The sequence below is a fragment of the Crocodylus siamensis genome, chromosome 7 (assembly GCF_052110815.1).
Source record: "Crocodylus siamensis isolate JL-2025a chromosome 7, ASM5211081v1, whole genome shotgun sequence".
NCBI classification, from domain to species: Eukaryota; Metazoa; Chordata; order Crocodylia; family Crocodylidae; genus Crocodylus; species Crocodylus siamensis.
This window is the reverse complement of record NC_143401.1, coordinates 89,209,449-89,221,140: the sequence shown is the minus strand read 5'-3', so window position 1 is coordinate 89,221,140 and position 11,692 is coordinate 89,209,449. Positions and strand designations below refer to the sequence as shown.

Genomic DNA, 11,692 nt, shown 5'->3' with positions numbered 1-11,692 from the left:
GGCGGCTGGGGAGGTCTCGCGAGACTACGGCGTGGCCACGTGACGGTCTCGTGGCGGGGCAGCCGTTGGCGAGCGGCCGTTGTGGGTAACGGCTCCTCGCCTTGCGGGGGGTTGTAGGTGCTGGGTTGCGGCGTGAAGCGCCTTGGACATGGGGCAGCGTCTTCTCTGTGTGTTTGGAGCAGGTTCCAGTGAGGTTTTTCTGGGGGGTTTTGTTGTTTTTTTTTTTTTAATCATAACCTTGTTTTCTAATACTGAATCTTACATGAATGGCCTGCTGTACTCTTCCTGAAAACGCCGTTGTCTGTTCACTCGTGTCGCCCCCAGCCCTCCAAGTGCGGCCACGGTCGGACTCGTCTTTTGGGTCTGGCCCGTCACGTCGTTCATTTTTGTTGGACTAGTGAGATGAGCAGGTCGTCCAACCCTCCGGGCTGTTTCTTAGTGAGGTTCGCTGTGACTTGCCTCGTGTTAAATAGGGAACGTCCCTTCACAAATGTTAGACAGGGTATAATTATTTTTCTCTGAACTGTAAAAATGCTCTTTTTTAAAAAAACTTTATTTTATTTTTTTGGTAAGAATTGTCTCTTCGGTATTATGAAAGGAATGTCCCTTAGCTAACATTATATAGGGAATAAAATGACTCTTTTTCTCTTAACTATAAAAATACTTGGGTTTTTTGGTAACAGTTACCTCCTTGATATTATAAATTACTCTCTGGGAAGCTCTGGTAGGTACAAAGCATAAGTGATTTGTACAAATCATAAACTTTGGGTGTCTGAACTTCCAAACTAGATGGCATTGGATAAGTGTTTGCGATGATAGCACAGCACTTTAAGCGTGCACCACTCATTATCTTAATAACATGTAATCTTTGTCTGTGAACGGTGTACTTGTCTGTAATGTGATGATCTTACAAAGCAGAAATGCTTCCTATCAAACATGGCTCAGTTTGGTAGAAGCTTCTGCAGCGAGGGAGTTGCTCTCCTTATTGAGGACTAAATGCATGGAAATGCTTGATTTAATATTAATTTTTTTTTAAGCTATACAAGTGTCCTATTGACATATCACAATAAAAAGCATACTTACATGGGGGTATGGTGGTTTCAAGACTTTCCAGAACATTTAGGGTAGGTATGCAACCATGTAAAATTCTTAATCATAAATTTGTTTCTGAAACGAAGCACCTCAAAAAAAAGCTAGTTAAAAAGTCTCCCTTCTAGCAATAGGTTCAGGCTATTTGTAATGTTACAGCAAAGTCATGTCTTGTACAGTGGGTTCCGGGTTCCTTGATACTTCCTGGTTTTCTGCACATGTGGAGTTGTTATGGCTAATGATGCTTTTGGTCCTGTATTAAAATTGGATTTGCTTAAGGGCAGGGAGATCTGTTTTTTAGTCTGGCATTCCTTTAGTCTAGCTACTTCTTGACCTATTGACACTAGGTTTTGCATAATATAATTTTTATTTTTGATGCTAAATATTTCTTGGAAGTTTCATATTTGAATTGGAGGCCATGTTCTGAGAGAGAAATGAATGCTTTTGCACACGTTATCCACAATTCTGATGTCTGTTGGTTCTAGATTGGACTTATTCACGTAGTTGAGATCTTTAATTTTTGGCTTATCAGCTTGTCACAGAGCTCAGTTTACTCATTTTAGGTAGCATGTTTAATGTTGCTTCAGAAAAGATGACTACTTTCTGCCCAAACTATTTTAGCTCAAGCAGCTGTTGCTCAGAAAATCATTCCTTTGGCCAAATAAGGGGTTTGTATTATAGTATTCATTGGTACTCACTTGCCTCTGTTGTGATCCTTTTTTGTAAATCAGTAAATAATTTAACAGAAGGATGTCGGGTTTGTTTTGGCTTCCCATTCCCAGGCCAGATGTGGACTGTGGGAATCCCTGTGGGCCAGATCCAGACTCTTCTCCAGAATTAGGGTGAGCAGCAGTGGTGTTGATCCCTGCAGGTGTCTTGATCACCTACTGTGTTGGTTCAGGGAGCCATAACACTGCTGCTCACTTCCTTTATTGCCAGACTGGCAGTGGGTGGTGGGGCAAAAGTGGGCCCCACAGACCCCTCTGTCAGCTCAGGGAGCTGCAGGAATTAACATTGCTGCAGCTCCTTGCCCTGATCCTGATTCCTGGTCCCCCCAGGAGCCCTGTAGGCTGTGTCTTACACTTCTGATTTAACACTCATAGTAATAGCCCAGTACTTCTTGCTACACAGTTGTAGTGAACAGGAGCTTCAGTAAAGCAAATGCCAAAAATCCCTTTTGAACCAGAGGCTTGAGTTGTTCCTTCTCCTGATAGCCTTCGTGAGTAAACTGGATGTTTTCTCAACTTGCAATATTTGAAAACCCCTCTCTGGCTTGTGAATAGGAGGGTGCAACATCTATTACATTAGGAAACCTCATGCCTTTGAACTCTCTGTAGCTTAACAATGAGAGACTGCTGATTTCTGTCCAGTGTTGTTACTTATTTTGGACTGCTTTGTTTAGTAAAGTGGCTGAAATGTTAAGTAAGAAAAATAAATCACTGTTTATATTTTAGGATGATAATTCATGGACTATTTTTTATCATTAGGCTAATAATTAATATTAAAAAAAAGTTACAGTTAACCTGTATTTTAGAGTTGAATGCCATATCCAGTAAAAACATCATTCTAACTGCCTCTCTCTCTCTATCCAGGTTTAAGTAGTTAAGACTTTTGTGATATCAAGGAAGAATTTGGGGTAGATGTTTACAAGATGGCTCAATGGTTTCACAAAAAAAGCCAGGAGACCAAAATGCCAACCGAATCTTTAAGAAGCCCTTTCACTTATCCCAACTTCTTGTTGAAAAGCCCTGACCTTGGAGGTAGCTACAGGTTACCCAACAGCAACTTCTTCTTTTGTGAACAAACCAAACAGTTCTTTGCTTGTCAGAACAGCTCAGGAAGTGCTAGCACTACTTCCACCATTGAAACGGTAAACAGCTTTAAACAGAAGGAGATTGGATCAGAAATAAGTGGCAGAATGCAAACAGGTGATGGAGCATACCCTCTCTTAAAATGGTTTCTGCAGCTATTTTTGTATCTATGTATAACACATTCACACATGTAGTTGAACTTCCAATCTAATATGAAATTATACCACTCTGAATAAAACTGACATGAAGAGCTAGTGAAAGGGTAATGCTGTATATGCATGTACATGTAGACGTACAAGATCTTGCACATAAATGTCTAATCAAGGAAAAAGCTTGTTAACCTACCATAATATTTAATGCAATCACTTCAGACTTTATTTTTAATCACTTTTTTTTTTTTTAAATGCTTGTTAGGTCTTTCATAGAAGTAACGAGGGTAACTGACATTGCTTATAATACTGTTGAATGTACAAACTTTCAAACTCTAAAATCAATTATTTTGTATAGGCCAATTACCTGTCACGAATAACAGTGTTTCAGAGTGTGTCTTGTGGCCCCCCTGCAAGCAGTACTTTCTTTGCTACCACATCCTCCAGCCTCTGATGTGGCAGCTCCCTACCTCCTGCCTGCCTCTGGCTCCTCTCCTGGAGTAGCGGGGCTTCCCCCCATCTCCTCTCCTCTCCCTCCCTTCCCCCCTCTCCATGCTGCCCAGCCCTGACAACACACACTACTGTCACCCCACTCCACTTTGCCTACACCCTTCCTGTTCCCCTCCCTGCTGGCTGTTCTGGGGGCGCTGCCACCATGACACCCCTCTTCCCCACTTCACCCTCAGGCAGCTGAGGCATTTGCCTTCGCCACAGACTTCCCCGGCAGTGACACAAAGTTGGGCCCACCCAGCCAATTGCTGCTTGCCCTCTCGGCAGCACATGCACAGTTGGCCAAAAGTGTTACAGACAGACAGACAGACTAAGCCCTTCATTATAATAGAATTGAGTTAAGAAATATATTGGGTGTTACTTCCTGATGATAATAGAAGAGTTAGACCAGTTTGACATGACTTTTTCATCTTTAAATTTTGTGTAATCAGATCCCCCTCCCACCTTTTTTGAGTCACATCTGTGTTTTGAATGCATATGATTCCTATTCGGTGCCATTTGCTGGGTGCACGGTGTGCTTATTTTGGTTCTATTTATTTGTTGAGCATCTTGTATTACATAATAAAATTGTCACCATGCTATGACATGACATGGAGGTTTTAATATCCTTTGTGTGATGGCTGACTTATGTTAAATTGCAGAAATAACAGAAGTAGCTGTCACTTAAATTTCATATTACTTGTTCTGTAGCTTGACTGTTGAAATTATTCCTGTTAGTATAATGAAATTATAATATCAAATAAACACTTCTCTTTTTAGGAAATTCAGTGGGAACCACCAGCAGCAAAAATAGTCTGGTACCTTCAGCAGGGAAGGTAAAATCAGTGAGTTACTCTTTACACCAAATATTTTGAATTGCACAAACCAAGAAATGGTCAGCATGTATTTCCCCCCCACCCCTTCTTTTAGAGTTTCTGTGATTTTGCTCTGTTTTCTGCTTTGCTGTATGAAATTGACCATTGATTCGCCAAAGTTACTTAGAAAAATATACACACGGTATTCTCATTGATAATTAGAAATTTAAAGAGGTTGAATATTTAACTGGCTTGTTTAAAAAAAATTAACTACTTTGTGGTTCAGCACTGTCTTTCTTGTAATTTTACAAGAAGTATATAAATGATTACAATCTCCTATTTTTTCTGATGTCTTGAATAAATTTTAGTTCTAAATTCCTTTTATTTTAAAGGTGGTTTTAAATGAGTAATGTGTTAACAACATGCAACATAATTTAAAATAGGCAGAAACTTGAGGGATGTGCTTAATTTCCTTCTCCATCAGTATTTTTCATATGTAGCTTTCTAAAGTTCTTCTGATGTTACAATTGGACAAAGATGAAAACTTTCTTTAAAAGTTTGCGTAAAAGCCCCCGCCTTTTCTTGTAGGTCCTTGTATTGATTACTGGCTAATGGTGTGAAAGATGTGGCTGAAGTTCAGTTTTTGAGTCTGCAATTGTTGCACACCCTGAAATAATAATATAATATGTGCAGCTTCTTATGTTTTTGGGGGTCCTACAATGTAGGAAGACGGGTGCCTTAGCCATTCAATCTTGAACGTCATCTAAGTGGCTGGTTCACAATCCAGATGGGTAGTAAGCAAATAATTTAGCACTTGGCTTTTCAGTCAGATGCACATTTAGCTGTTCCACTATGTCAGCTTTTTTCCAATATTTGAAGTTGAAAAGGGATCTGACACACTCACTTCCCCCCCCCCCCCCCCCCCCCCCCCGATTTTTCAGGTATTGCCAGTGAGTCTCGTGGCTTTGGCAGAGGCTTTTTTCGTTCCTTTCCATCCCCTCAAGTTGGGGTAGCTGCTGCAGCTGCCTTGCTTTAAATTACACAACTGGGCAGAGGCTGTATCTACCAAAGCTTACTTTTTGCCAGATGCTGTGAAGTAGGCTGTAGCCAACAAAAGCTCATGGCTCTCTGAACAAATCTGTAAATTGCCACCCTACCCTGTCTACTGTCTGACTTCAGACTAACGTGGCTGGCTATCTTCCTTATTTGGAGTTCACGGCGTAGTGAGACGCAGTGCTTTAACTAGCTCAATTTAAAAACAAACTTCGTTAAATTGATATAAAAACTATGTATAAGCTATACCTTGCTACAGTGTAGTGGGGTATTCAGTTTTCAATGTCGGGCTGTTAAGATCCTTTTCAAAAGTGAGATCCAAGGCTCGTGTTTTATTCTGTAATAAATGTTGTGTAGCTAATTGCCAAAGCAAATGAATTCACCCCCTTCAGACTCGTACAGTGATGATGATAGTTGTTCAGGATGGCATTTCAGAACTTCTGTACCAATGGTTTTCCATCAGGGTGCCTTGAGATCCTTTTGGAAGGTGCTACACACAATATTAGTGCTGTTAGGCATGCACACACCTATACGAGACTCGCAAGATTAAACCCAGAAAATTCAAATAGGAATCCATAGTGTCAATAACATTCTGACATGTTGGTATCTTTCTGAGTCTTTGCAACGGAAGAATTGTTCTATTGGTTTTTTTAGTCAGTAAATAAATGAAAGCTAAGCATTTTGTGAGGGGTGCCCTGAATCTAATAGGGTTGAAAACCAGTCTTCTAGTGACATACCTATTAATTGTCAGTACCAGAGCACTTCGGTGAGTAAAAAGATAATACTGCTAGATGACATCAAGAGTTGTGACTTTAGTGGATTAGTGCACTCAGAAGCCACTCTTTTATGTATCCCTTGCTTCCTTTGCTTATTAAACAAATAGGAATGCTCTGTAGGAATTCCCGAATAACTGTGATCCAAAATTATATTTAACTGGAACAATTTGGTATTTAACTTTAACTTAGAAAAAAGAATGCAGTGTTATCTCTTAATGGTTCTAGATTCAGAACCTTCACCAGATAAAACTTGCTCTGTACTTAACACCATGTTGCAGTTGTTGAAGCAAGTAGGATGTGTTATGGGATTTGCAAAATTTTTAGTAATTTTTTTTTGGCATAAGCAGTCTTCAACTGTATGTAACTTGTATGTGAATATTTCTAGTCCATATGATTTAAGCTTTAATTTAAAAACTATCATTTAGATTTGTTTCCTTTTAGACTGTCAGTTCTGACTTCCATCGTGCAAAGCAGAAGTTACATAATTCCCCTGATAATATTTTATCTGTAAACTGTGATTTGAAATTGCACAATCCATTGGTGCGATTCCCTCGGATAACTACTTGCCATCATTGTGGTCTGTCTGGTAAGTCTTCCTGTTTCAAAGGCATAGCCACGCTTGAGTTTTGCACTAGTTTACAATGATGCACAAAAGGATCTTACCAAGGCTAAGTGATGCATAAATATACCGGCCCACACTTGCATCAAAGTAAGTTATGTTTTACATTAGAAGTGCACCGATACATTGGTCCAATATCAGATCAGCACTGATATAAAAAAATTAATATACTGGAAATCCGCCATATCAGGCCAATAATTTGGTCAGTAAATGGCATGCACAGCTGTGGCACAGCACAGGCGGTGAGGAGACAGTCTGGCAGTATAGAGAGAGCTGCCTCCAGCTGGTAGGTCTGGTGGGGGGTGGAGGGGGGAAAGGAGCATGGAGTGGGGGAGGGCAGATCAAGGCCTCCATGGGGAGGGAGGCATGGGGCACGGGCTGCCCAGGTGGGAGCAGGACAGAGCTGCAGCTCATCCAGGGTTGGGGGAAGTAGGTGCTATGTGCTGCTCATCTGGGAGCTGCTGGTCCAGCGGCTCATTTGGTACTTGTCTGAGGGCTCCTGCTGCTGCTCCTGCCACTAGTCCAGGAGGCGTGTGCCCTGGGATCTGCATGAGGCAAGCTGGGGCTCGAGTACACCAAGCTCTTCTCAGCTGGGTGGGGCTGTGGTGGGAGGGGCCTATGGCCAATTTGTGTCTGCCCCTGTAGCTCCCTCCCAGCACAGCCCTGCCCCTCTGGGAAGAGCTTGGCACAGCCCTGGTCCCAGCCTGTCCTGCACAGATCTGGGGGCACACGCCCCACCCCTGGCCTCCTGGATGAGCGGTGGGAGTCGCCAGATGAACAGCGAGTGCTGGACAAGCTGCCAGACCAGTGGCTCCCAGGTGAGTGGCGAATGGTGGCAAGAGCCACAACCTCCCCTCCCTGGATGAGCCACAACTTCCCTGTGCCCTGCCCCGGCTGGGCAGCCCCTGCCCCACATCTCCCCATGGGGGGGGCCTTAATCAGGCCCCCCCCTCCCCTTCCTGCTTCCTGTTCCCACCATGCCAGATGTACCAGCTGGAAGCAGCTCTCCCCATTGCCAGGGTGGTATCAGAAATTAGTTCAGTATCAGTCAGTATGCCTCCTTAAAAATCGGTGATCAGTATTGTCCATAAAATTGTCTATCTGTGCACCCCTATTTTACACTTAATTTTAACTTTGAAATAGTCGTAGTATATACTTTATTTAAAAATTTTGAAGATTATAGAATCATCCGACAATTGTCAATAAAATCAGTTTGCTTTGAAAAGCCAAGAGTAAGATAGCAGAGACAGTTTAACACTGTTTGCTGAAGTACTTGCTTTTTCATTGGAGAGAGAGAATGAAATTCTAAGTAGCTAAAGCAAAAGAAGTAATGGTAAATGCTTATACATACTTGGGTGTATATCTGCACCCCTTCTTTTAAATACCTGGACAAAGCTTAATTGAAAATGCCTTCTTATATAATAATCTAACAGGTAACTGATCATACATGTAAAATTATCATTGTTACCTATTTATCTGTTTGTGAGGCACAGTACTGACTCCTAATTTATTTTAGGGTCCCTGAGATGTTCACAATGTAAACAGACGTATTATTGCTCTGTAGACTGCCAGAAGAAAGATTGGTCATCCCATGTTGTTGTATGCAAGCCGGTTAAAAAGAAGTAAGTTAAGACACCATCTTGTAGTTCAAAGAGAATTTAAAAAATGTGTGACTTCTTCTGATAGTAGAAAAGCCTAGTTCTATAACCTCTCTGTTGAAATAATAACTTGCGTTGCTCTGTCTCAGATATAGGTTTGATTCTGTTGTAAGTATGAGTTCTGTAAAATAAATAAATGCGTCAATGGGAGGTGCAGTAAGAGAAGGCTCTAAGTCAACAGAAATGACATTTTAGGACTTCTTGTTGTGTCCTAAAGGTTAGGCATAAAACTTTTTGTATTTACAAGTGAGTGTATGACTTCCGTTTCAGTTGAAACTTTGGAAGATTAGGGATGTATTCTATTCCTTTGTTCTCTTACATGATCAGTGATAGAGATCTTGCAACCACCATCATAACATTTCCATAATGTTATCTTTTGTTTCTCATTACCAAATAGCATCAAAAGGAACTAGTGCTTATATTGTATAACTTTTGTTTGTGGAAGAGGGGAGAATCTGCTTGGCAACATAATCTCACATTACGGGAGTTTTTGCGATGGACTTCAGTGGAAATGGCTTTTGCCATACTGGAAGTACCTAGTGAGAAGAGGTGGCCTGTAAATTAAAACATTAATTTATCCTAATTGAGTCCTGTCCTGAAAATGGACCTGGAAAGCATACTTTAGAGTAAGCTCTTAAAGCATGTTAACTACTGTTTGATGTTCATTACTGTAACGATGTATGCAATGGTTGGGGGAGGGGGAGCCTTGACTTTGCATGTTTGGAAGTCTTTGGGATTCTGGTGTACATGAAGAGTTAGAGAGGGGAAAACTGACTGCTACATGAGTGAGAAATAGCATGCTTCCTTTTCAGAAAGGGATGAGGGTTGGCACTTCCTTTTTATTTGATTGTGTAAACAACTTACTAAGTTGGCTTTTCCCCCCTGACTTGAATACTAATGTGACTTTAATCAAATACTTTATTTCAGTTTTAAAAAAAATGAAGAAAATGCCAAGCCACCTGGTGAAATAAAGAAAATGGTTGATTTTAAGGTATAACATGTTAACATTACTTCAATTGAATTTCATTTAGAAAAGCTTATTGCAGGTAATAGATCTACCCTAGTGATACTTTAGTAAGATTTTTAACATACATTAAAGGGGATAGAAATTTTAACAAATTGAAGTCAAGGTTAGGGCAACAGTATTCTTAAGTGCCTGCTACTGATTTAAACTGTAGTTTTTTTTTATAAGTGTAAAATATGGATTTCAGTTTTGCTGGATCCTATTTATAACAAAATCATATGCTGTAGGTGTCCCATTATAAGAATTCTAAGGTCAAAATGTCAAATTTAGAAATATTACCCATAGCTGTCCTTTTATTGGTATGCTAACCACTGTTAGTTCAAATATTTAGCTAGTGTTTGGGGCTTTGTGGGTAGGTTCTGTTGGATAAAGTTTATTTTAAGGTATTTCTTTAATGCAGTCCTCTTTAGAAGTATATCGAAGATAATACAGCTGAATTTTGAGGCGATCTCTTGGCTTGCATTTCCAAGTGTTTCTAGGCAGCACTTTGATATCATACCTTTCTTTGTTTTGGTTTTCTCTTTAGTTCATGCTTTCAATATAGCTAAAGTGCTTTTTAGTTTTATTCTGGAATTCTCAAAAGTGGCTAAACTCCACTTTCAGAAGTGACTTGGGCACTTTTTATGAGCTGGATCTCCCAGAAAATGAACTTAAACACATCTGGAAAATTTTTCCATAAATGATTTTAAGGAGTTTGTTCCCTGAACAGCAACAAGAGGGTAATATTTAGAATACCCTAATTTAAATAAACAATTTTCATTTCTAAATAGGGTAACTTATCTCCTGTGGATGTTGTCAGAACAGAAGGTAATATAAAGAAAATTATGTTTTCAGACCTGCAAGATCTAGCACTCAAAAAAGCTATGGAAATACAGGTATTTTCTTTTATTGCTGTCTATGTTAAATGGTGACATTAGTGTGGGGAGGAGAGGGGAGAATTTTGGTATGCTTAATTGTTAATCTGTTTCTAAGTACAATGCCTTTCCTGGCCAGGTCAGTTTATTTCAGTCTGTGCCTCAGTTTTCTTCACCTATAAAATGTGGCTAGTGATATTTGTCCATCTTGGCAGTGTGTTTGGATCTACAGATGAAGTACTGTGTAGGGGAAGATGTCATTACAAAAGTGAACTTTTCTGCCATTAGAATTGTAGAAATAGCACAAATTCTAATTTGATAGAAAATGTTTACAGTATTTCATAATACCTTTTTTTTGTTTTTGGTTTTTTAAAAAAACAAGTTTTAATACAAAATAATTATCACGGATATCTTACTTCACTGAGTTTGGATAATCTGCTCTAGTATGGGGGGGTTTTTTTGTTTAGGGAACAGTCACAGAATTCAGGAATCCAAGTGAATTTTATATACAAGTCTATTCTCCGGAAGTTTTGGAGCGTATTAGAACACTTACTGTGAAACTGAAAGACTGTTACGCTAATACAGTTAACGAGGAAGAATATGTTCCTGTCCGAGGGGAAGTCTGTGTTGCAAAATATTTCCTGGATCAGGTAACGCTTTTTATTTTGCACCTGGTAAGACTTTTAAGAGAAGGCAGAACTGTAAGCTTCTAAGTACCTGTTTTCATTCAAAAACTACATTTTTGTGGGGATGTGTTGTATAATGTGCTAATGTGTAAGTAAAAATACTATCATTTTATCAAGTAAATACATTGTTGCATTTGGAACAGACCATTTTAAAGTGTATTCAACTATGTCTGGGTTCAAACTATGTAGAAAATTGACTTGATTATTGCTTGAGACTCTTTTTTTGCATTGACTAATTGTTTCAGATTTGTTTAGCATTTTGGTGAATTTACCTGACATTAATACAATTGGACAACTTTTGAATAAGGCTGATATCCCATCATTTTTTAATTTTGGTTAATATGACTTCCAGTTCTTATCTGATCCCTGGCTTGACTTTTTTGATAGTGATTCTGTAGTGGATGAGAGAATTTTTGCCATTTGTTTGTCTTCCATCCTTTCTCCTTCAGTGTTACCAGACTCTAGGGGCCCCTGTAACTGTGTCTATACATTCAGTGCTTCTGAGCAGGCTTGATTAATCTGGAATGTGGAAATGAATGCACTCTGGCAGCCGTCAGTGTCATGTATATCAACATCCCCACATTGAAAAATGGTGGTGGGGCTCTTTAAGCAAAAGCTCGTTTTGGCTCTAGATTAAAATGCCTCACTGCCATTTTTTCAGTGCAGGGA

The 11,692-nt window shown here is 39.8% G+C and overlaps 1 protein-coding gene across 1 annotated transcript in view; it reads left to right on the top strand.

Moving 5' to 3' along the window:
- The first annotated feature begins 71 nt into the window (after positions 1-71).
- The window catches only part of TDRD1 (tudor domain containing 1), a 47,512-nt gene continuing 35,891 nt past the window's right edge, over positions 72-11,692 (top strand). Inside the window, exons 1-8 of the mRNA XM_090057967.1 lie at positions 72-443; positions 2,682-3,017; positions 4,319-4,374; positions 6,624-6,768; positions 8,318-8,423; positions 9,387-9,450; positions 10,254-10,358; positions 10,805-10,987. Coding sequence (XP_089914093.1) covers positions 2,741-3,017; positions 4,319-4,374; positions 6,624-6,768; positions 8,318-8,423; positions 9,387-9,450; positions 10,254-10,358; positions 10,805-10,987 — 936 coding nt within the window. The 5' untranslated portion in view covers positions 72-443; positions 2,682-2,740. The remainder of the gene's footprint in view (positions 444-2,681; positions 3,018-4,318; positions 4,375-6,623; positions 6,769-8,317; positions 8,424-9,386; positions 9,451-10,253; positions 10,359-10,804; positions 10,988-11,692) is intronic.